This window comes from Pristis pectinata, chromosome 29 (assembly GCF_009764475.1).
Source record: "Pristis pectinata isolate sPriPec2 chromosome 29, sPriPec2.1.pri, whole genome shotgun sequence".
Lineage (NCBI taxonomy): Eukaryota > Metazoa > Chordata > Chondrichthyes > Rhinopristiformes > Pristidae > Pristis > Pristis pectinata.
The window spans coordinates 9,214,133-9,239,977 of record NC_067433.1 but is presented as its reverse complement, the minus strand read 5'-3'; the positions used below and the strand labels follow the sequence as shown (position 1 = coordinate 9,239,977).

Here is a 25,845-nt window from a genome sequence, read left to right as displayed (position 1 = left end):
TGTTAGATGGGCTGAAAGTCATAACTTTGCTACTGAGTAGTCTCTATGCTGCCCGACTCAAGGACAGCTTCTATTATCAGACTCTTGAACGGACCTCACTTACGGTAAAGATGAACTCTTGATCTCCCAGTCTTCCTCATCGTAGCCCTTTGTCTACCTGTACTGCACTTTCTCTAACTGTGACATTCTGCATTCTGTTTTCCTCTATACCACCTTGACGTATGGCATGACCTGTCTGGATGGCACACAGACAAAAGTTAATTGTGTCTTTGTACATGTGACGATCATAGACCAAGACCAATACCAAAAGTTCACAGAAGGCAAGAGATTAAGGGCAAACTGAAAGACAAAACTATTTTTCTACAAATGTCTCCAACAAAATACATGAGACACATGGAGATCCAGTCAAGAAGAGTTAGTCTGTTTTCCCTGGAGCAGAGGAGGTTACGACAGGACTTGCTTGAGGTGTATCAGATTGAAAGGTATAGATAGGGTAAACTGCAAGAAACTAGCAGACATAGATCTAGGGTAAGGGGTAAGAGATTTAGAAGGGGATCTGAGGGGGTTATTTTCACCCAGAGAGTGGTGAGCACCTGGAGTACACTGCCTGAGAGAGTGGTGGAAGCAGAGTCACTGACAGCATTTAAGAAGTGCCTCGACGAGCACTTGAATCGACAAAGCATAAGAGGGCTGCAGGCCAAGTGCTGGGAGATGGGATTAATACAGATAGGTGCCCCCTGGTCGGTATGGACGTTGTGGGCCAAATGGCCTGTTTCCATGCTGTTGTGACTCTGTCTCACTGTGAAGGCTGGTGGCCTGCTGTTGGCCTGAGCCGCAGTCATCAGGACAGATCCAAGAACCAGCCTTGCGCTGATTGCATTGCAGAGTGGGATTGATCAGGTAGCCTGCAGCTGGATGTCAGCCAGTGACCCCTGCGGGACAGGAAGACGCGAGGTGAAAGAATTCTGTGAGGGGAGGGCGGGCCAGTGACTGGTTGTATCGTGGAGGGTGAATGGAGAGTCAACATCGTGGGAGGGGTGGGAGAAATGGGTGCAGGTGAAGGGGAGGGGGGTGGTAGATGGTGGACCGGCAATAAAATTCGGGGGGATATGCCAGTCACTCTTTATGGATCTAACGAGGGGTAAATGAAATTAGTGTGGGAAGGTACAAGGACGTGGTGGGCTGAAGGGCCTATTTCTTTGCTGCATGGCTCTGAATCTGTGACACCCCACGCTCGTTTCCCTCTCAACATGTTTGGGTGTCTGACATCCACCAGGACCTTCTGCCTGGTTAGTCTAGGGAGCGTCCAACTTGCCCAGGCTGGGAGCTCAGCCCACCAGCCTCTCCACAGTGTCAGCAGTCATGGCAGTAAACAGGTCAAAACATCTGGCCTCCAGCTACTTCAGGGCAGACGAACTAACCCTAGTGGGATTTCACCTCCCCACCCTTAACCCAGGGAAATCCGGCACAAGCAGGCAGTTCTCCAAACTCTACCACAACCCTGGGACGGTCATGTCTTTGCACACCCTTCCAATAAAGTTCAAGTTTATTGTTGTTGTAGGCTTACATACTCAGGGTATAAAAGCCACGAGAATTAGCTCTCGATTCCAGCATTAGTGCCAGCTAATTCCCAGAGATGGGTGGCTTCTTTCTCGGAGTGAAAGCTATTTAAGATGTATATTTGTTTATTAGTCACATGTACATAGAAACACACAGTGAAATGCATCTTTTTGCGTTACTGAGAATGTGCTGGAGGCAGCCCGCAAGTGTCACCACTCTTCCGGCGCCAGCATAGCATGCCCACATCTCCTAACCTGTATGTCTTTGTTAATGTGGGAGGAAACCGGAGCACCTGGAGGAAACCCACATAGACACGGGGATAACGTACAAACTCGTTACAGACAGCGGCAGGAATTGAACCTGGGTCACTGGCGCTGTAATGGCGTTACGCTAACCGCTACACTACTGTGCGGTGGGAGAATTCAGGAGAACTCCCAACACTGCACTCAGTCCCTTCTGGCTGTTGGAACGCAGGGAAATGGAGACCATGGGCTAACAGATGGAACATAAGAAATGGGAGAGAGCTACCCACCCCTTGAGCCTGCTCCACCATTTGGTTAGATTAGGGCTGATCATATTCTCCTGCCTAGTCCTGAAGGCCTTTGAATCTCCTCAGAAATTTATGAGTCACTGAATATTGATAACAAGGGAGTCAATGGGACAGAGGATTCCAGAGCTTCACAACGCACCGAGTGAAGAAATGGCTCTTCATCTCATTCTTAACTGTGTTCCAAAACTTCCAGCAGTGTCCTGGAGTGTCTGGAACTGAAGGTTAATCAATCTAAGAGAGATCAGTGAGTTACAAACAAAACTGTGTGCATTTTCTTTATTACTTATCAAAGATGTGGTATAAGGAACTGCTTGACTGCTAACCCAAGAGGAATACTTCCCCCACATGGCTGGCAGTTCCACCATTAGCTGTGATGCTTATTCAGTGTGTTATCTCTTTATTGGCAGCGTACCACAGTGTGCTTGGTCGTTCCACGAAGGCGGTGCGAGATGAGCTGGTGAGACACGTTACTCGGATGTTGGCCTGTTACCGAAAGCACTGTGCCCAAACTTCAGCCCATGGAGGTCAGGTGAGACCCAGAGCCCCAACATTTGATACTTGCACTTGGCGTGGCTGTATTGCAGATTATCTGGGTTTCCTTCCTCTGCCATTGGTGCTGGACGGCGCAGTGGTTGGGGTCTGAGTGTACTGCTCATTGAGGCTGAACTGGAGTTACTGGCTTGGGTTCGTCACATCATGACTCCATAATCTCCTGTGTACATGGCATGGCACAGCACTGCAGCTACTAGAGCTGCTGCCTCACGGGTTCCATCCTGACCCCTGATTGCAATCTGGGTTGAGTTTGCGTGGTCGCTCTGTGACCACACGGGTTTCCTCCTGCATCCCAGAGACACGAGGGTTGGCAAGTTAATTGGCTACTGTAAATTGTCCCTGGTGTGTAGGTGAAGAGTTGACTCTGGGGGGAATTGAGAGGATTATGGGGAGAATAAAATGAGCAAGGGTGGGATTAGTGTAAAAATGGGTGGTTGATGTTTGGATGGACTCAGTGGGTTGAAGGACCCTGTTTCTATGTTGTATCTCTCTCTGATTCTATTAGTGGTCTACCATGTTGGGGAATTGCCTGCTAGTTCGCAGAGCTGGAATGTGAAATGCTGCATAAGGCTGTTGCCTGTCTGTTGTTCGGAGATTATACCAGAGTTTGGAAATCGAGGTGTGAATGCTGAGCAGTCCAGTCAGTTAAACGATCACCTCGCCCCTACCATGAATGAAGCCTGTCTGGGTAATTGCTTCTCTGCTGAGAGTCTGATGGGATTGACTACGTCTGAAAGGATGATTGTTGGGGGGGGGAAGAATACAAGTTGTAGACAGGAGACGGAGAGTCTGAAGCAGCCAGTCTCAGCCCAGGTCTACCTGGGATTTAACCCTGTGATGCCTGGCGTGAGTGCCTGATATTGACTCCGACTCTCTGAAGTGGAAAAGTTTAACCATCTAAGAGTTGAAAAAGCAACATGGGTATCTCAGCCTTGAGGCCAGGGTAACTGACATCACCTTGCATTGGAACTAATTCTAATACCTTACTCCCAATAGATGGTCATGCCACAATTTCTAAAAGTCTTTCCTCTGTACTTGAACTGTCTGCGGAAGAGTAAAGTGCTCCTCACAGGGCCAGATTCCTCCATCGAGGAGAGGGTCTACCTCAGGCACCTGGTCATGTCAATGGATATTGCGGAAACCAATGTCTTCTTCTACCCTCGCCTTTTGCCAATAGTAAGTATTCTAGTTGTGCTGCTGTCAACCCTGGCTGCTTTGAACAGAGTCAGTCGGCGTGAGGCTAGTAGTGTTAGTTGGTCTTTCTTTCAGCAGAGAATGAGGTTTGTAATGAGATAGATGCAAGCTTACAGACAAGCCATGTTGCACCCTGTCACTGAAGGTGATGCAAGTTTCAAGGTTCTGTGTTACGCCCAACACCACCTTTTATCTTTATCCCAGCCCCCATTTATTAGGAACATTAGAACTGGTGGGAGAACTCCACTCAGCCCGTTAAACCCGGTCTGCCTTTCAAAAGGATCATGGCCTCATCTTCCCTCTCCTGCCTGATCCCCATAATGCACGGCTCCCCTACAGACCAAGGAAGAGGGAATCAAAAGGTAGAGGGCATAGGTTTAAAGTGAGGGGAAAGCTTTAAAAAGGACCTGAGGGGCAAATTCTTCACGCAGAAGGTGGTGCGTATATGAAAGCTGCCAGAGGAAGTGGAAGATCTAAAAGACACTTGGACAGGTACATGGATAGGATCCCAGTTTAGCTCCCTACACATTTCCGGTTAAAAACTGAACCCAGCACAAGGGCTGAGCTGGAGGTGTGGATGTGGATAGGAAAGATTTGGATGGATAAGGGCCAAATGCAGGCAAATGGAACTAGATTAGATAGGCACCTTGGTTGGCATTGGGACAAAGGGCCTGTTTCTGTGCTGTATTACTCTATAATATATTCAATAATTCTGCCTCTACAGTTCTGAGGTAGAGAACTTCTACCCTTATCTGTCTTAAATGGCCCACAGCTTATTCTGAGCCTCCCCACCTGCTCCTTCCTCCAGTTCTGTGCATCTCCACTGAAGAATCCTTCTCTTAGCATCAACTCTGGCAAGCCCCAGCCTGCTTCAGTGATAGCTCGTGCAAAGGCTGTGGTTAACCTGGTCATAACTGTTGTGCCCACTGACTCAAAGCCTTCCGCACAATAGAGCCGTGAAGGTTAATTGCGTCCGTGAATGTTGGTGATACTGTGAGGGAGACTCTCTAGCCGGTTTGCAGTTTGATAGTGAGGGGAGGGGGGGAAACGGTGGGAGAGGAGATTGATCTTTACAGCAGGGGCTTGTACTAAGTTGGTGGGTGGTCCCTGACTCACTCACTCACTCACTCTCTCTATCTCTCTCTCTATCTCTCACTCTCTCTCTCTCTCGCTCTCGCTCTCTCTGCTTGAACTGCAGCATGAGCTGAACGGGAGCTAGGCAATCTTGCCACGGGCTGTGCGATGCTCCAACAGGTGGCTGTCAGCCAAGGGCTTCTACCTGCTGGAGGACGGGCTGAGCCTGCTCCTGTGGATTGGGATGTACGTGCCCACAGCGTGGATCCAGAACGTCTTCGGGGTGCCCTCCTTCAACACAGTGGACTGCGGAGTGGTCAGTACTGCCTCTTAGACCAAGTCAGCACAGAGCTTTCCCCTCCTCACTGGCCCTTGTCCCTGTGGCTGCCCCACACTGTACATAAAAATACGGGAGTTAGCCGATCAGCCCTTCATGCCCACTCTGCTGTTTAATAAGATTATGACTGATCCAATTCTGCCCTCAACCTCCCCTTCCTTCTCTCTCCCCATACCCCTTGACTGTGTCTGTATGCTGTCGGTCTCCACCTTGAATGTATTCAATGACTCCACCTCCATAGTTCCCTGGGTAGAGAATTCCAGAGGCACAATCCTCAAGGAAAAAATTCCTCTTCTTAAATGGACAATCCTTTATTCTGAAAACGTGTCTCCTTGCTTTAGACACTCCCACTCGGGAATTCACTCTGTCGTTTCCCCCCTCAATATCTGTCTCAATAAAATCACCTCTTGTTCTTCTATACTTCATACCACTCTTCATTGGTTAACCCCTTGATCACAATAATCAACATGATATATTCTTCTTAAATACTGAGACCAAAACTGTACACTGCACTCTGGTGCAGTCTCACCAATTCCCTGTAAAGTTACAGCAGAACTTCCCCACATTTATACTCCATACACCTTGCAATAAAGGCCAACATTCCACTAACGTTCCTAATTACTTGCTGTACCTGCAATGCCAACCCTTTGAGCTTCATCCCTCTGTACCCCAATATCATGTGGTCAACTCAGTGAGCTGATCTATCTCCCTTTGCAGGCTCCTTGTGCCCTCCACACAAGTCAATAACCCAGGTAAAACAAACAGAACTGCAGGTACTGGAAGAACTCAGCCAGTCAAGCAACATCTGTGGAAAGAGGAACCTGTCGATGTATTGGGTCAGTGACTCTTCAGGAGTGGAGGGTTTAGGGTTTTCGAAGTAGAGCTGGGAGGAGGAGTGACCATTAGTGAGGCATTTCAAAGAAACAGGGTTTCAGAGAGAATATTTAACTTTCCAACTTCAGATAGACTGCTCATTCATCATTTCTTGTTATCATGTTTATGTCCCTCTCTTGTTCTTTAAAATGACTTGCAAATGGTCAATACTCGTGCACCTTATCACCTGATCTGTCTTAACCTATTTCCATAGAGTCTTCTGTCTTGCACCTCACTCCTTGCCACCGCTCTGCTTTGAAAGCTGTAAACCCAACACTCTTCCCCCAGTTCAGAGGAAGGGCCCACAACCCAAAATGTTAACTAGTTTCTCTTCTCACAGATGTTGCTTGACTGGCTGAGTTCTTCCAGCATTTCTGTTAATAATAACCCACGTAACTTGGCATCATCCACAAATTTGGCCACAGTACACTTGGTACCTCATTAGTATCAATTACGAAGAGTCGACGACTCAGAACTGATCCCTGTGGCACCCCACTTACTACAGTACATTCATTCCCATCACTCAAGTCATCAATATAAATAGTTGAAGCAGCAGTGATATCTGTGACACCCACATTAGTAACTATCTGAAAATGACCCATTTATCCTACCATCGTTTTCTGTTAGTTAGCCACTCCTCTACCCTCTCAGCCTATGCACTCTCATCCTGTGCATCTGTCCTTTTGTGTGGCACCTTATCAAATGCCTGAAATTCCAAATACACTCCATCTACTGGTTCCCCTTTATCCACCCTGCTTGTTACATCCACAAAGTCCAGCAAATGTGTCAAACGGGAATTCCTGTATTGACACTGCTTAACAGTCTTATGATTTTCTAAATGTCCTATTACCACCTTCACCCTGGATTCCAGCATTATCCCAATGACAGATGCCGGTGTTCCTCTCCCTCCCTGAATAGTGGCATTACATTTTCAGCTTTCCACTCCTCTGGGAACTTTCGTCAATCCAGAACAGTTTGGTAGATTCCAGCCAAGGCATCCATTATCTCTGTGACCTGTCCCATTAAGGCCGAGGATGCGGGCCATGAGGTTTGATTCATTTATCAGGTGATGCCCTCAGGCATCAAGAGATGCATCACCTGCACTTTTACCTCCTGTCTTCCCAAGACAGTGCTTTCTAGTGCAACAGCAAATCATATTTACTTCTTTACATTTATCCACTGTATCTGGAGGATACAGTGTATTGCTTCAGATTCTAGCATCTGCAGAATTTTTTTTGTGTATCTGCTGCTCAATAACATGGTCTCCACTGTACTGGGGAGAAAAACACAGGTGAACGCATTGAGGAAACTCCATTTAAATTTGTGCCAGAGAACATTAACCACGGAAGGGGACTCTTCAGTCCACTGAGGTCATCAAGTACCCACTTACACTAACCCTACACTAATCCTAATTCATTCTTCCCACAAGTTGGGTGCAAGCTCAAGCCTTCAGTCACTTTTAACTTCGGTCCGCAGAATCACTCCCTCTCTGACCTCCCCAATTTGGCATTGAGATCCCTGGCCCTTTTGAATTTAAACAAACTGCCCAATCGAACATGATCTGCCTCCTAATGTTTTTGCCTCTTCAAGATGCAGAGTCCTGAGCCCTTTGTGGACATGTGTTGGGGTTTCAATGCAGGCATTGTCCCGCAGGAGGGGTGGGGAGGGGTTGGGCGGAGAAGAATGGAAGGCACTGCATCTCCAGGGAAACGTTTGGTTCAATGATGCCCCTCGGTCTGTTTCAGGGCTCCCTCCCTGCACTGGATAACCCCGTCTCCCGGCAGATCCGAAGTGTCATCGACAGGATCCGCAAAGAGAGGTCGAGATTCCTGAAGGCAAGTTTTGCATCCTGCTCTTGGAAATGGGACCGTCAGCACGGAGGGGTTACTGGGGCTGTAGTTGGCACACCAGAGGTAGGGGGTGGGATAGGAGATGGGTTGGACAGAGCAGGGCAAGTCACAGGTTGGGCTTATTTGTGGGCCCTCCGAGCATGAGGATATAGGAGTAGAATGAGGCCATTTAGCCCATCGGGTCTGCTCCACCATTCAATAACAGCTGATTTTTTTCCCCCATGATGGTCTAACCATTCAGGAACCTATCGATCTCTACCCCTACCCCTCCCCCTCTCCCCTCTCCCTCCCTTCCCTTTCCCTCCTCTCCCTCACTTCCCTCTCCCTCCCCCCTCTCCCAACTCCCCCTTCCCCTCCCCCCTTTTCCTTCCCTCTCCCTCCCTCCCCTTTTCCTTCACTCTCCCCCCCTCCATGTCCCCTCTCCCTCCCCCACCACCCTTCCCCCACCCCCTTCCCCCTCCTCCACTCCATCCCCTTCCACTCCTTCCTCCCCCCTCTCTCCCTTCCCCCCTCCCCTCTCCTACCCTTCCCCTCCCCCCTCCACTCCCTCCCCCTCCACTCCTTCCCCCTTCCTCCCCCCTCGCCTCCCCTACCCTCCCTCCCCTTCCCTCTCCCCCTTTCCCCCCTTCCCCACCCTCCCTCCCCCTCCCTCCTCCCCTCCCCTCCCCCTCCCCTTCTCCCTTCCCTCCATACATACCCCAAGGCTCAAAGTCTGACACACAATGTAACTTGCCTTTCCAGTTCCTCATCGTGAAACAAGCAGATGATTCAGAGAGCCAATTCCAGCATTTCCTGGTTGAAGACAAGAATCCCAGCGGGGGAGCCTCCTACGCAGACTTCCTTTATCATATCCATGTCACAATCCAGCACTCACTGCAGTAGCCTCTGTCGCCTCAGCTCAATTCACAACAAGTCTTGCTCATCCTTTCTTGCTTCCTCTTTATTCTCGACTAGCAACCACATAAATATTGAGGCAATATCCACCACTTGCTTAGCTGAGTACATCCTCAGTAACACACACAAGCTCAGCAACTTCCACTCTGTACTTCATTCCCTTCACCACCCGTACACCACTGCTCTTTGCCTAGGCTATTCCAACAGCACCTCCCAAACCAATGAACCGTACCACCGAGGAGGGCAGCTAGAATATGGGAACACAAACCTCGCAGGGATCCGGCCCAGTTGCACATCATCCTCACTCGGAAATACATCGCTGTTCCGTCACTATCGCTGGGCCCCGTGGCACTGTGGATATTGTCCTTCCCAGTGCCACCTATGTCCTGGGAGGACATATATGTATGTTGGAGGATTTGGGTAAAAATCCTCAAATATCGTGTCAAATTTCTTACCAAGACACTGCTTTCTTCCTCCTCCCAGCAACTTCTCATCCTTGACGTTCACCTTCATCTCTGATCACCTTGCCCTCCTTCCCCGCCAAGTTTTCTGGCCTGTTCCTTCCTTAATCCTCCACTTGATACACACCCAACAAAGTCACTCCGTGGCCTCCCTGGCTCTGAATAGAAGTTGGGAAGATCAACTGGAGAACAGCAACAAGAAGAAACATTTAGAACAGTGTTCAGAGTGAAAAAGATAAATATTCCACTTAAAGACCAAACAGTCATGGGCCTCCATGCATCAATAAAGACAGATGGGAAGAATTAAGGTTAAGGAAAGGGGCAGACCTCAGCCATGCAGACAGCGGAGAAGTCTGTGATAAGAGAGAACATGACAGCAAAAAAAAAAGTAAAACAGGCAGCAACGATGAACATAAAAAGGAACATAAAATAGCAGTCTTGCAATCACATCCTTTGGAAGAAGAGTTGGGATGGGAAAAGGTCCAAAGGACAGTGAGAACAATACCATAGTTGTCATGGAGATGGCAAAAATATCAAATCATTATTTTGCTTTGCTATTTTTCAGGGAGATGGAACACATCAACACGATGTTGGATGATTAGATAGATAAGTGCATTTAAAATAGAAAAGGGGAAAATATTAAATAAGCAAATCAAACTCACGAGGACAGGTTGAGCAAGCTAGGGCTTTTCTCTTTGGAGAGGAGGAGGATGAGATGTGACTTGATAGAGGTGTACAAGATGATAAGAGGCATAGATCGAGTGGACCATCAGAGACTTTTTCCCAGGGTGACAATGGCTAACATGAGGGGACATAAGGTATAGGTGGGTGTGTGGAACGCACTGCCTGCATAAGTTGTGGGGGCAGGTACATTAGGGACATTTCAGAGACTCTTAGACACGTGAATGATAGAAAAATAGGGGGCTATGTGGGAGGGAAGGGTTAGAGAGATCTTAGAGCAGGATATAATGTCGGCACAACATTGTGGGCCGAAAGGCCTGTACTGTGCTGTAGTGTTCTGTGTTCTAAACTCCCAAGAGGACGAAAAGTCCAGATGGATTGCATCCATATTTGTAATGGAATCCAGGAGATAAAATAACCATTGTCATGCATTTAATAATTCACTAGAAAACTAGAAGCTAGTTAATGTGATACCTATATTTAAGAAGAGTGTTAGAACATGTCTGGAAAATTATTGGCTAATTAGCTTCATGTCAGTTGTAGGATAGTAATGGAATTCCTACAAAAGGAGAGAATAGAAGAACATCCAGAAACAAGAAGGGTAGAAGTGAATTGTCGGCATGGAGTTGAAAAGGAAAAATTCTGTTCGAACAAACTTAAGTGAACTTTTTGAAGCAGATACAGGGTAGGCAATAGTACAGCACTGATGTAATTTATCTAGGTTTTGTTTAGAAGGCTTTTGATCACATACACCATAACATCTAATGAATGTGGTCAGTGGACAGGTAACAGAATGGATTGCTTGGAGACGCAAGAGACTGCGGATGCTGGAATCTGGAGAAACACACAATCTGCTGGAGGAACTCAGCGGTCGAGCAGCATCTGTGCGGGTGGGGTGGAGGAGGGGGAGGAGGGGGAGGTGGTGGGTGGAAGGAATCGTTGACCTTTTGGGTCGAAACGCTGCACCGGGACTCATGGAGAATGGATTACTTGCTGGCTTCAGGACAGAGTGTAGAGATTGGGAGTAAAGGGAAGCTATTCATAGTGGAAGGTGTGGTGATGTTCCACAAGGATCCACACTGGGACTGCAAGCTCTTTACAATTTGCAATAATGGTTTAGCCTTTGGAATCAAAATCACTATTTCTAAATTTGAGTATGACAACAAATTGAGAGGGGGATGGGTTTAGGGTGGGGGGGGGGGTGTTGTAGGGAAATGACTAATATTGAGGAAGACGTTAGTGAACTTCCAAAATAGATAAAATAGTCAGCAGATGAGGTTCCACACGGATAAAGGCAAGATGATACATTTTGGTGAGAAGAATTTGGAGAGGTAAACAGACTGACTCACTTTTGAGAAAAGGCAGCCAAGATCTTTAAAATGATGAAAGGTTTTGATATAATGGATGCAGAGAGAATGTTCCCAGGGACAGGGAAGAACATAACCTAAGGCTGTCAATGTAAGAGAGTCACTGAAGAATCCAAGAGGGAATCCAGCAGAAATTCCTTACCCAGTGAGCGGTGAGGACGTGGAACTTGTGACCATAGGGAGTGTTGAGTGGCATAGTATTGATGCATTTAAGGGGAGGTTGTCAATCATGAGGGAGAAGGGAATGCTGATAGATCTAGATGAGAGGTGGGCTAAATGGCCATTTCTGTGGTGTCTACGCATATCCCAATAGTTGAAAGGAGTAGGCCACTTGGCCCCTCAAGCATGTTCTACCACTCAATATGTTCATGGCAGATGTGCCTGTAAGCAGCTCTTTGCAATCCTCTTTGGTAACCTTTCACCACCCCACCCCCCCCCACCCCCAGCTCATCAACAATATACCTAGCTCTGCCTTAATGGTATTCAAAGACATTGCTCCTGCAGCCTGCGGTGTGAGTGAGTTCCAATGATTCACAACCCCCACAGAAAAAAATTCTTCTCTTTTGACCCCCTAAAGTAGTGGTTAGCATAATGTTATTACGGCGCCAGTGACCTGGATTCAATTCCGGCCGCTGTCTGTAAGGAGTTTGTACGTTCTCCCCGCGTCTGCGTGGGTTTCCTCCGGGTGCTCCGGTTTCCTCCCACATTCCAAAGACGTACAGGTTAGGAAGTTGTGGGCATGCTATGTTGGCTCTGGAAGCGTGGCGACACTTGTGGGCTGCCCCACACACTCTATGCAAAAGATGCATTTCACTGCGTGTTTCGATGTACATGTGACTAATAAAGATACCTTAAATTTTAAACACTGAATCCCAAACTCTAGATTATCCCACAGGAGGAAACATTGTTTCCTCAATCTATGGGATCCTTCAGGTATGTTTCAATCAAGTCCCCTCTCACTCCACGATACTTCAGCAGATCCAAGCCTAACCCTTCCAATCGTTCCTTATTAGGAAACTCATGCATTCCAGTCATTAGTTCAGCAAACCCCCTCTGAACTGCTTCCAATGCATTAGATCTTGCCTTAAAATAAGGACATTAGTATTGTACACAATATTCCAGATGTGGTCTCACCAATGCCATATATAACCGAAGCATAATTTCCCTACATTTGTACTCAATTCTAGCAATAAAGTAAAGCATTCTGCTCAACGGTCATGCACCTGGACACCCAGATCCCCAGCATCTCAGAGCTCTGTAATCTGTCACCATTTAGCCAATAAGCTTTCATTTCTGCCAAAATGGGACACTCTCATTATTCTCCATTTGTCAGATCTTTGGCCACTGATTTAGTCTTTCTACATCCCTTTGTAGCCTCATGTCCTGTCATCTGCAAATTTATTGACCATACCTCTTCATCCCAGTGATTTATCTAAATTGTAAAAGTTGAGGCCCCAGCACTGATCCTTATAGCACTCTCTCATTACACCTCGCCCACTGGGGAACGAACCATTTATACCCAGTGTGTGTTTCTCGCTAACCAGCCAATCTTTTATCCACATCAATATTTTACCTGCACCGTGAGCTTTTCAAAGCCATGTAATCTCCTTATTTCAGTTAGAGCCGAGGGTATTTCTTGCCCCTACCTTGCACTCCCTACCACTCACATCCCTGCCCCTGCCTCCAGCGATCTCTCTTTTCTAACCATTTCTGAAACAAACCTCTCCAAAGCATTTAGTATAGCACTTTCAAACTGCCTTCCTGTTGCTCTTGTGGCACTAACCTGCTTCAGAACAGATTCAGCTCCATCTTTGATGCCTTTGAACCTCCAGCAGTGACTTTTCTTCTTGCTTCTGCACCATCACCTCTGGAGTTCCTTGGAGGAGGTCCTTCTTTCACCACCTCTGGTTTTATACAGATGTGGGTTAGCTCCCACATGCAAGGCAGATGTGTGAAGACAAATAGTTTCAGCTCTCCACCACTTCTTGATGAGTGACAATTTCCCCAGCAGACCATTGAAAAAAAATCAGAGATATGACCACTACCTTGTGCCTCGAGCTCCGTCCTTCAGGCTGAAACAGTGGCACAGCTGTGAGGTGCTGCCTCACGGCTCCAGAGACCCAGGTTCGATCCTGACCTCGGGTGCTGTCTGTGTGGAGTTTGCATGTTCTCTTCGTGACCATGGAGATTTCCCCCGGATACTCTGGTTTCCTCTTCCGTCGGGTAGAAGATACAGGAGCCTGAGGGCACGTACCACCAGACTTAAAGACAGCTTCTACCCCACTGTGATAAGACTATTGAGATGGAATGTATATGCAATGAGATGGACTATGACCTCACGATCTACCTTGTGACCTTGCACCTTACTGCACTGCACTTTCTCTGTAGCTGTGACACCTTACTCTGTACTGTTATTGTTTTTACCTGTACGACATCAATGCACTCTGTACTAACTCAATGTAACTGCACTGTGTAATGAATTGACCTGTACGATCGGTTTGTAAGACGAGCTTTTCACTGTACCTCGGTACAAGTGACAATAATAAACCAATACTGACGTGTTTGTTGATAGGTTAATTACTCCTAGTGTGGGTGGGTGGCAGGAAAATCTGGGTGTTGATTGTGCACGAGAGGGAATAGTTTTCAGGGAAATAAGTGGGGGAATGGGAAAGGTAGTGTTGCTCTGAGAGTCAGCATAGACTCAATGAGCTGAATGGCCTCCAATGTTTTAAGAAACTATGAAGTAACAAATTTTCCACTTGTACATCTGCTACATCACAATGGAGAAACAAAGGACCGCAGATGCTGGAATCTAGATGAAAATACACGATGATGCTGGAGGAACTCAGCAGGCCAGGCAGCATCCGTGGAGAAGAGCAGGCGGTCAACGTTTCAGGTCAGGACCCTTCTTCGGGACTGACGATAGGAAAAGGGGAAGCCCGATATATAGGAGGGAAAAGCAGAGCAGTGATAGGTGGACAAAAGAGGGGAGGTGGGGTGGGCACAAGGTGGTGATAGGTAGATGCAGGTAAGAGATAGTGATGGGCAGGTGCGGGGGAGGAGGGGAGAGCAGATCCACTGGCGGATGGGTCAAAGGTTAGGAAAGTAATCTCCACCCCCTTCCCCACCATGCTTCTCTTCCCTTTCCTAACCATTTCCTTTCCTTCCCTTTGACCCATCCCCCGGTGGATCTGCTTTCCCCTCCTCCCCCACACCTGCCCATCACCATCTCTTACCTGCATCTACCTATCACCACCCTGTGCCCACCCCACCTCCCCTCTTTTGTCCACCTATCACTGCTCTGCTTTTCCCTCTTATATATCGGGCTTCCCCTTTTCCTATCTTCAGTCCTGAAGAAGGGTCCTGACCCGAAACGTTGACCGCCTGCTTTTCTCCACGGATGCTGCCTGGCCTGCTGAGTTCCTCCAGCATCGTAATGCTACATCACAATGACTGTTCCTCCCCACACCCACCCTCACCCCTTACGCTTCAACCTCAGCCTTCACCTAATCTCAGCTGCAGTAGGTGAATACAGCCCTGCCTGTGGCAAGGGTTCGCTCCCGTCACCTGCCTGATACCAATGCCACACCTCGACCCACTCCTCTGCTCATCCTTTCTGACCTGCACTGGCTCTTAATCTACCAATCCCTCAAGTTTTAAATTCTAATCAGAGGGCATCAACCCAAAACAGTATGTTTACTAATCAACTTCCCAACAAGACGATGTTTTTTGCGTTAATATTCTCATTCTCAACTCCCTCCACAGCCACCCCCGTCTACCTCTGTAATCTCCTCCAGCCCAACCAATCCCCCTTGTTCAAACTAAAATCCTCCCACTCTGACCCTTCTACCTTTGGTGGCCACCAGCCACTCCCCCCCACCCCCACCATCTCAGAATCCAGAATCCATAGAACAGTACAGCACAGGAACAGGCCCTTCCGCCCACGATGTAGTGCCGAACTAATTAAACACCTTACTAATCCCCTTCACCTACACAATGTCCATATCCTTCCATTCTCTGCACATTCATGCCCCTTTAAGAGTCTCTTAAGCACCTCTATCATAATTGCCTCCCCTGGCAGTGCACTCCAAGCACCCACCACTCTCTGTGTAAAAAAACTTGCCCCGCACATTTCCCTTGAATTTTCCCCCTCTCACCTTAAATGCATTCCCTCTAGTATTAGGCATTTCAACCCTGGGGAAAAGAAACCAGTGTCTATCCATGCCTCTCAGAATCTTACAGACTTCAGTCAGGTCTCCCCTCAGCCTCTGCTGCTCCAGGAAAACAACTCAAGTTTGTCCAACCTCTCCTCACAGCACATGCCCTCTAATCCAGGCAGCATCCTGGTAAACCTCTTCTGCAGCCTCTCCGAAGCCTCCACATCCTTCCTATAAATGGGCGACCAGAACTGAATGCAATATTCCAGATGCAGCCTAACCGCAGTTTTATAAGGCTGCAACATAACTTCCTGACTCTTGAACTCAGTGCCTCGACTAATAAAGGCAAGCATGCCGTACACCTTCTTTGCCGCCCTATCAACCGGTGCAGCCACTTTCAGGGAGCTCTGACCAGGACCCCAAGATCCCTCTGTACATCAATGCTGTTAAGGGTCCTGCCATTAACTATGTACTTCCCCATTACATTTGACCTCCCAAAGTGCAGCACCTCACACTCGGTTAGATTAAACATCCACTTAAAACCTCTCTTCTTCAACCAAGCTTTAAATTTACCTCTCCACCTTTTGACAGAGTCTACCCATCACCCACGTGCATCTCTCTCAGCACCCGGAGACAGTTCTCCTTCTCCCTTATTAAATGCACACGTCTAGCCAAACCAAAGACAATACTTAACAAGCCAGCCATCCCGGGACTAGCAGCAGGATGACTGGGTGAGCGATGTATTGCTGTCTCCAGAGACTTGTGAGAGAGGAAGTCTAGATCCGTATAAACCATGTGTTCATCCACAAGAGTTCCCTGCTGTGCAATGCACTGTCTGGTGGGTTGGTGAGTACACTGGCCCAACTTGACTTTTGAGGCTTTTAATAGTTGCAACATTATAGGATCCCAATGAAATGGGCACCTGTGAATATTCCACAAAGAGAACGGCATTCATCGATACAACGTATGTACAGTCACTATATTGTACAAGATCAAACTTGCACTGAATGCAATATTAAAAAGAACACATTCCTCTGATACATTCTCTAGACACTTTAAAAGAGGCCATATTATAGCCTTTACAGTGAGACTGTAATACCCCATCACAACTCAGTTTTATTCAATTCTTTTAGATAACATGGTTTCAGTACCATTGCTCTTACTGGTGGACTTGATGTTACGTGATATAGATCGGGAACGGAGGCGAGACTGTGTGGTTAGCAACTGGACACATTTTGGCCATTCCAATGACATTGGTCTTGCAAATCTCATAGGAAGGATTGGAAAGTGGGAAGGGTGCAGGTACACTGAGTAAGAAAACTGGACTTCGCCATTTTACAATACACAGGTCAGCAAATAAAATAAAAACTCCAAATCATTGCACCATGAACCAAAGAGTCTTTGAACATGGAACACTAGATATCAGGCAAGAACCTCCAGCAGACTCTCGAGGTGAAGCGTAACCATTTTGTTTTGTGTTCCCTCTGATTCTGGTCAATTGACAACTTGGAACCAACTGAAGGCACAGCTCGCCTTGCTGGTGGGAAACTGCAGAGGTCAGGTGTGCAAACTAGTCACGGGCCTGGTGTTAACGGCATCGAAGTGTCCCCAAGCTTTTGTGGAGGAGATCGACTCATCTTTGAGCTGGTTCATTGTCCCACCTGTGCTTTGAGCTTTTGGGATCGACCTCCAATACCTCCTCCCCAAACTGCAACAAAAAGGAACCACCACCAGGGGCCAGAATCAAACAAGTATTTTTACTTTGTTAATTAAGCAAAGGAAGATTCCTCAAAGTCTCAAAAACAGCCACAGTGTCCTTATTCCCAAAATCAACAAACTGATTAAATTAAATCATCTAGATAACTGACAAGATGCTGGAGGAACTCAGCAGGTCAGGCAGCATCTATGGAGGGAAATGGACAGTCGACGCTTCAGGTCAAGACTGAGTCCAGGCCAAGAAGGGTCTCGACCCGAAACGTCGACTGTCCATTCCCCCCACAGATGCTGCCTGACCCCCAGGTTCCTCCAGCATCTTGTGTGTTGCTCCAGATTTCCAGCATCTGCAGTCCCTTATGTCCAGATAACTGGCAGCCAATTACTGTTGGGTTGATTATTCGAAGAACTTTTACTAAAATTTTGGCTAGAGGATTGATGGACATTATTTATATTAATGATCTTCAGAAACATTTTATTATTGTAAGCCCTGATTGCAATTAAAATATAGGATTTCTTATTAATTTGTTATTGGGAGCCAAAAGAAATATTAAGGACATCGTGGTTGTTTCTGTAGATTTGTCTAACATGTTTGATTCTGTCGGACATGTTGTCACTGGCCGGGTCCTGGATCGACTCTGTGTGTGTAGAGATTTCATTGAATGTGTTTTAGACTTTTACACTGTATGGTTATTGAGGGAAGGAGAGGAGAACAACAGCTGTCAGCACTCACCTTTGTTACTCGCAGAACTGACAGCAACATCAGGCCGTTCAACAGCAGCACGAATACCCTCATCTTCCATGCCTGCTATCGGGGTCTTTCCCGTCGAGATCAACACAGAATCATTGAATTGGTCTGAACTTTTAACTATTTATCTATTATTCTCAGTCAGCACTAATCAGGAGCAACTAATTGTTCCAACAACATGCACAGTTATTTACTGCTGAAGCACTTTTCTGGCCCTGAGTAATGATTCTCAGTCCTAAAGAAAAACTAGAATGTTGCAAATTTAAGAAAAAAAAATAAAGATTTTATTTTGTGTTTTGCAATGTAAGTCGCTCTTTTAATCCCATATGTATGTTCTAATCTTTATTTCACCTTTTTGCACAATTAAACGTAATTTATATCTGCTGGATTGACGACTGTGGGATTTTCAAATCTCGGATTCTTTGCATGCTCCCAGCAGCTTGCCCAGGAAGTGCTGACTGGAAGCTGGAAAATGATCTTGAATCTTTTCAACACTGCAGGGAATTTTTGCCAAAGGATTTGCAGAATGCTGTTCTTTCACAGCTAAATTGCCATCTCTGGCCAAAATGTCTTTATTTGGTGCAATTTTAAAAAAGTAGCTTAGTGAGTCATGCCAGCACAGAGTCCTTTCGCCCATTTGCCCCTACAGATGCTGCCTGACCCCCTGAGTTCCTCCAGCATCGTTTTGCAGGATGAGGATCAGATACACCCTGGTGGTGTTGCTGTCTTGTACGAAAGATTGAGAGCTTCTGCATGGGCTGTGTACAGGTCAATGCTAAAGAACAGACCTAAGCTAACCTTAATTACACCAATTATAAATTGTGAGGTGCTTACTGAAGAGCCCTGCACAGAGATCAGTCCCATATCCAACAGCCCTCTATCTTATTTCTGACTTCTTGTTTGCACGGTATAGTTAATATTTCCAAGTCTCATTTTTCTATGACTAATAATTGGGAACTGGTCAGTGCTAGAATTGTGCTGAACTGCTCTAGATTATATAAATTAGCACCAGTTTTCCCTCAGTAAAATCATGTTCTAGATACGAAGGATGTCAAGGGATGAAATGCGGATAATCTGAAATGCCTCAGTTCATTCTTAAAACAAACCCTTTCTCATGTGGACATCCCAGTCTTGCCTTGGGCAGCTGCAGACAACTGCTTGACCACCATCCCTCAGGGCACATCTGCCTCTGAATGATGACTGTCCAGCCCTGCACGTGAAACCACTGCTTCACAATGTTCACCAAGCCAACTTGGAAGCCAAAGTCAAAAATTCCCCCAGCATTATTAATTTTAAATAACATAATAAAGGGAACTATAAACATCTAACGTGGGTATATCGAATTGCTTTGGCTCCTCAAGCAATTTGTTCCAATGTTGAGGAAGATGCAACTTTTTTCACTGCTTCAATCCTGAATGAGTCCCTGACATTTAAAAACTGCTAACACATGGCTTAAGCTCTTTCACAGACGAACATATACATCCTGATATACGCTCGATACAAATGTACAAACATGTAAACTGGTGCAACAGATTGAGCAATTTACACATATTACTTTGGCAGAACAAAAAAATTATTTACTAAATTCAGAATACAAGACAACTAGTCTTTGTATTCCAAGCCCATTCTCCAACCGAGAGGAGGCACAGCAGTGGGTTGAGAGTCCCTGAGTCGCCAGCAGGGGGTGCAGTAACTCCATAATGACCTGCTCTGGTGTCTGGCTGTCACAGTAGCCACTGGGAAATGGGAAGGATCAATTCATCTGTCAGACACCAGGAAAAGTCCTCCCTTTCTCCCCTCTCTGTTCCTGAACCTTGCTGCTCTCCATTGGCCACAGGACAGCAGGGCACTGCCAATCCCTCAACTCCATTGGCCTTCCTTTGTGGTCAGCCCCACTGGTGTGACTCGGACAGCGATGGTTTCCTTCCAGCCAAGGAGGTTCATTCACCCTATCCCCACGAGTGGTCCAAAGACCTAGTCTCTATTCCAGACGCAGATGCGTGCCTGTCCATTGACCCCAAGAACCCAGGTAGTTCAGAAACATAAGCGTCCGCACCGTACCTGGGTATGTTAGCGTCTCGCTGACCCTTAGCCCTTCAAGGCTCTGGTTTCCAACCAGGGTACACGCGCAGAGCCAGCGTGGACTCTCCGTGCACGGCCCTGGAGGAGGGGAACTGCGGGTACGCAGAATCTGTTCACGGTCTCCCGGTGGTCAAAGGCAGGGAATGCCCAGAGCACTGACCTTCTGACATCCCAAAGTGCCAGGGGAATGACAACGTCCTGTTGAAGAGCAGTCACCAATGCAACGGCAGTCAAGTTGCACAAAATAAGATGTCATAGAAAGCACTAGGACACAGGACACACCAGAGACCGCAGACGCTGGAATCTGGAGCAACAAGCAATCTGCTGGAGGAACTCAGCAGGTCAAGCAGCATCTGTGGGGGAGGGGGTGGGTGGTGGAGGAATTGTCGGCACTTGATGCAGGATTTTGACCCCAAACGTTGACAATTCCTTTCCTCCCACCGACGCTGCTCGACCCGCTGAGTTCCTCCAGCGGATTGCTCGTTGCACTAGCACAGAGACCCAAGATGGCGGAGAGACAAGGAGCCAGTTGGAGTGGCCATGACAATGAGCCGGTAAAAGGGCTCAACAAGAAGATCCTTCCCGTTTTAATGAGAAGGACCTGTCTTTGAACAGCTCAGGATGGGCTGAAGATCTTACTCCCAACCAGCCATGACTCACCTCAGCTCCACAACTGAAAACGGTGGGGCCTGCCTTCTTCTGCTACAGGCTCTGTGCAGTGGAGCTCAAACCCACACACTCAGGAGGGGAAACCCTTACACTACCTTCTGTCAGAACCATCTCCACCTTCCATGGACAACAATGACACAGTGACCTGCCTTGATTTTTAAAGCCAGTGGCGGCAGCCGTTTTGGGCACAGCAAGATCCCACCTGCATGGTTAAGGGTGGAATGTTGGAAGAAGGGCTTCCCTTTACCCTAAAGTAAAGGATCGTTGAACTCCAGTGAGAGGGGTTCAAATGGTCCGAATGTGGACAGCACCATTAATGTTTAACATGCTGAGTCTCCTACGAATCCACGGCTTTTGACATGTTGCCTTACTCTTTGACCTTGACTGGGCCGCACCCTTTGCTCTCGCTGGCTGTGGGAGCACCCTAAAGGACAATATTGCTTCTAAGCCACATAAAGACAGCCACCTCCTGACAAGTGAACCATCGGACTATCAGCTCAGAGGCAACTTCCCAGGCTAATGCCAGGTCTTGTGGATTTACCTTTAAGGTTCAACATCATTCAAGACAGGACACTGCGACTCTTTCACTGTTGAGCCCAATGGAGAAGGAAGCAATATTGATTCATTAACGTTCACACCATCCACGATACGTGTGAGGTCCCAACTCAATGGGAAGACTGCAATTCAGACTTCCTGCCACTGGATGTCACTGGATTCAAGGGCATGTGACAAACCTCCACACAACACCAATTCTTTTTCCACTCTTAGGGTTCAAATCCTGCCTTGGGAGTCCTGTAGTTCTGGACATATTACAAATGAATTTCCAGCCTGACAATCCAAACAGAAATGGACAAACAATCCAGGGCGAGTAAGGGACCGTACAAGTAGATGCTGAAGGAATCACATTCACACCCCTTATCATCAAGTGTGCGCTCATCAAGTTGACATAACATGGCTGGACCTTGTGTGAAACACGTCTTCTTTGTCCTGCCCTCAGACTACACTTTCTATTTACACACAGCAGCACTGTTTCAATTCTCACTGCGCTACCAACGTAAAAATGCCATTATTTTCTTTACATCCAAGTTAAACCTGAGATGACAACGAGGAGGCAACTGTCCCAAACTGGGCCTAATTTCCGGATGACGTCAGGCGACTGTAGGGGTCTGGGCGGTGTTGGACGCGGTGTTGTTCGAGGTTGCGTGAGGCGTGAGGCCGGAATTTGCGTTGGTTGTACTGAAGGTGTAATCGTGCGCCTGAAACAAAGACAAGAAACTCAGTGATAATCCAAGAGCAAAACACCACAGATAATGTGTCAGTGAATGTAGAATTGGTAAATTGGTTTATTATTGTCACATGTACCAAGTTACAGTGGAAAACTTTTGCAATGCCATCCATGCAGATCATTTCATCACATCAGCGCATTGAGGTAGTGCAAGAGAAAAACAACAACAGAATGCAGAATAAAGTGTTATAGTTACAGAGAAAGTGCAGTGCAGACAGGCAATAAGGTGCAAGATCACGACGAGGTAGCCTGTGAGGCCAAGAGTCCATCTTATCATACGTCTGGGGAGAGCTGATGAGAACATGGGGAGAATAAAAAGTGGGATTAATATAGGATTAATGTAAATGGGTGGATGATGGTCAGCATTAACTTGGTGGGCTGAAGGGCCAGTTTCTGTGCTGCATTTCTCTCTCCCCCTCTCTTTATGATGGAAATTTGAAATGAAACACTCATCAGCATCTGTGGGGAGAGAGAAGGGGAGAGAGAGAGAGAGAGAGGCAGAGAGAGACACAGAGGTAGAGAGAGAGAGAGAATGATCTAACGTCTCAAGTCAAAGACCTTTCATCAGTTCAAATTTCAATGGCAGGTGGGAGGTGATGAACTTTGGGAGGACTAATAAGGGTAGGACAAGTGCAATGGATGGTCAAGCTCTCGGAAGTCATCAGGAACAGAGGGACTTGGTGTAGATATTCAATGACTCCTAAAGATGGCATCACAGGTAGATAAAATGATGTACAGGACACACAAGAGACTGCAGATGCTGGAATCTGGAGCAACCTTCGGCATGGAATAGAAATAATGAACAAGGAGGTTATGGGAAACTTTATAAAACATTGGTTAAGCTACAGATTGGATCCTATGTACAGTTCTGGTCTCCACACTGTAAGGAGGATGTGATTGCACTGGAGAAGGTGTGAAGGAGATTCACCAGGATGTTGCCTGCGATGGAACCTTTCAGTTATGCGGAGAGACTGGAGAGGTTGGGCTTGTTTTCCTTGGAGCAGAGGAGGCTGAGGGGGAACCTGATAAATGTATGAGAGGCTTAGATAAGGCAGATAGTAGGAAACTTTCCACCATAGAATTGGTATCTAAAACAAGAGGGCATAGGTTTAGGGTGAGGGGTAAGAGGTTTAGAGGGGATCTGAGGAAGAATTTTATCCCCCACAGAGTGGTTGGAATCTGGAACAAACTGTGTGAGGGGGTGGTGGAGGCAGAGACTCTCACAGTACTGATGTATCTGGATAAACACTTGAATTGTCCAGACAGAGAAGGCTATAAAAAAAGTACAGGTAAATAGGATTAGTATAGATAGGTACTTAGTCAGCATGGAGATGGTGGGCTGAAGGGCCTCTTTCTGTTCTGTATGACTCTACGAGTAGAAGTAGGCCCTAGTGTCACAGAGAAGGCCCTTTGGCCCATCGAGCTTCCAATGACTATCGGCTATCTGTTTACACTACATTGCATTCTCCTCACATTTCCACCAACTCCCCCTAGATTCTACCACTCACTCACACTCTGGAGTGGGGGCGGGGTGGGGGGGGTGTGGAGTTTACAGTGGCCAATTAAAGTACTAACCCACACATCTTTGGGATGTGGGACGAAACCAGAGCAGCCAGAGGAAATGCACATCATTAGGAGAGCGTGCAAACTCCACACAGGCAGCACCGGGTTGCTGTCACTGTGTGGCTGTAGCTCTACCATTTGCACCATTGTGTCACCCTGACCACTGTCCCAACCCCTCCTGAAACCCTGGTTCCAATTCTTGAGACAAACTGCTGGAGGAACTCAACAGGTCAGGCAACATCTGTGGAAGGAATGGTGTCCAGATGAAGGGTCTCGACCTGAAACGTCGACTGTCCATTTCTCTCCACAGATGCTGCCTGACCCGCTGAGTTCCTCCAGCAGTTTGCTTTTGGCTCCAGATTCCAGCATCCGCAGTCTCGTGTCTTCAATTCTTAAGACCCTGTCTCCCAGACTGAGTCCCTGACTAGCAGAAATTGTTTCTCCCTGTCCACAGGAGCTTCTGCCTCGAAATCATCCTGGTCCAACCACGTAGACACCATGGCTAAGAAAGTGCACTGGCACCTCTACTTCTTCAGGAGGCTAAAGAAATTTGGCATGTCCCTGTTGAACCTCACCAATTTTTGTAGATACACCATAGAAAGCATCCTACCCTGATGCATCACAGCTTGGTACGGCAACTGCTCTGCCCGAGACCGCAAGAAACTGCGGAGAGTTGTGGACACAGCTCAGCACATCACGGAAACCAGCCTCCCCTTCACGGACTCTGTCTACACTTCTTGCTGACTCGGTAAAGCAGCCAACATAATCGAAGGCCCCACCCACCCTGGACATCCTCTCTCCTCCCCTCTCCCATCGGGCTACAAAAGCCTGAACGCACGTACCACCAGACTCAAGGACAGCTTCTATCCCACTGTTATAAAATTACTGAATGGACCTCTTGTATGATAAGATGGACTCTTGACTTCACAAGTTACCTCCCTGTGGCCTTGCACCTTACTGCCTGCCTGCCCTTTCTCTGTAACTGTAACACTTCACTCTGCATTCTGTTATTGATTTCCCTTGTACTGCCTCAATACACTGTTGTAATGAAATGACCTGCATTGATGGCATGCAAAATAGTCTTACCCTCAACCTCAATACGTGACAACAATAAACTGATTTATCAACTTAAGATTTCTTTATTAGTCACATGTACATTGAAACACACAGTGAAATGTATCTTTTGCGTAGAGTGTTCTGGGGGCAGCCCGCAAGTGTCGCCACGCTTCCGGCGCCAACATAGCATGCCCACAACTTCCTAACCCGTACGTCTTTGGACTGTGGGAGGAAACCCACGCAGACACAGGGAGAATGTACACAACCGCGAACCGCTACACTACCATGCCTGCCTTCAACAAGACTGACTTCAACAAGAGATAGGGCAAGGACTGCGATTGGAATGGAGCTGAACAGCAATACGTCAAAGATTCACCGCTTCACAACCAGGTTCTAGTGAGAGTTAAACCATTCAGTGTCACTTCACACACTGAGTTCTCAGAACTGATGATTTAGAGGAAACCGCAGTTCACTTTGCAAGTCACAACACTGAGACAATATGACAATGCCCTGCTGGAAAGGGGAACTTCCCCGCACTGATGTAATTCAATCCTTTAGAATTGGTTTTGTTTAGTTTCAGTGAGTGCCAAGGTATCAGTATTTGGCATGGATCTGGAAACTCTACATCACGGGGCTTTCTTTTTTTGGACTCGAGATACACTACTACTTCAATTCAAACCTGGGTCTACCCTGGCCAGGAATGTCAGTACTGAATGGGACTCTGGGCTGATGGAGAGGGGATGAGTGTGCCTGTGGCTCTCCCTGTATACATCATAGAACATAGAACAGTACAGCACAGAACAGGCCTTTCGGCCCACAATGTTCTACTGACGTATCTATTCCCTCCTACCTACAGAATGCCCCTATCCCTCTATTTTCCTCTTATTCATATGCTCATCCAAGCCCCTCTTAAAAGCCCCCATTGTATTTGCCTCCACCACCCTATCAGGCAAAGCATTCCAGGCATCCACCACTCTCTCAGTAAAAAAACGTTCCCCTCACGTCTGTTCTGTACCCCCTCTCACCTTAAATGCATGCCCTCTGGTATTGGATTTCTCAATAATGGGAAAAAGATATTGCTTGTCCATCCTATATATGCCCCTGATAATTTTATACAGTTCCAACAGATCACCCCTCAGCCTCCGCCGCTCCAGAGAGAAGAGCCCAAGTTTGTCCAGC

The 25,845-nt window shown here is 47.2% G+C and overlaps 2 protein-coding genes across 2 annotated transcripts in view; one reads left to right on the top strand and one right to left on the bottom strand.

The window, feature by feature from the left end:
• The window catches only part of LOC127584164 (protein transport protein Sec24C-like), a 43,602-nt gene extending 33,370 nt beyond the window's left edge, over positions 1-10,232 (top strand). Inside the window, exons 16-20 of the mRNA XM_052040745.1 lie at positions 2,518-2,639; positions 3,659-3,838; positions 5,076-5,246; positions 7,886-7,975; positions 8,732-10,232. Coding sequence (XP_051896705.1) covers positions 2,518-2,639; positions 3,659-3,838; positions 5,076-5,246; positions 7,886-7,975; positions 8,732-8,872 — 704 coding nt within the window. The 3' untranslated portion in view covers positions 8,873-10,232. The remainder of the gene's footprint in view (positions 1-2,517; positions 2,640-3,658; positions 3,839-5,075; positions 5,247-7,885; positions 7,976-8,731) is intronic.
• A 6,183-nt stretch (positions 10,233-16,415) lies between these two features.
• LOC127584200 (G protein-coupled receptor kinase 5-like) overlaps positions 16,416-25,845 on the bottom strand; it is a 165,262-nt gene continuing 155,832 nt past the window's right edge. The window contains exon 16 of the mRNA XM_052040798.1: positions 16,416-22,018. Within this exon, the coding sequence (XP_051896758.1) occupies positions 21,911-22,018 (108 nt within the window). The 3' untranslated portion in view covers positions 16,416-21,910. The remainder of the gene's footprint in view (positions 22,019-25,845) is intronic.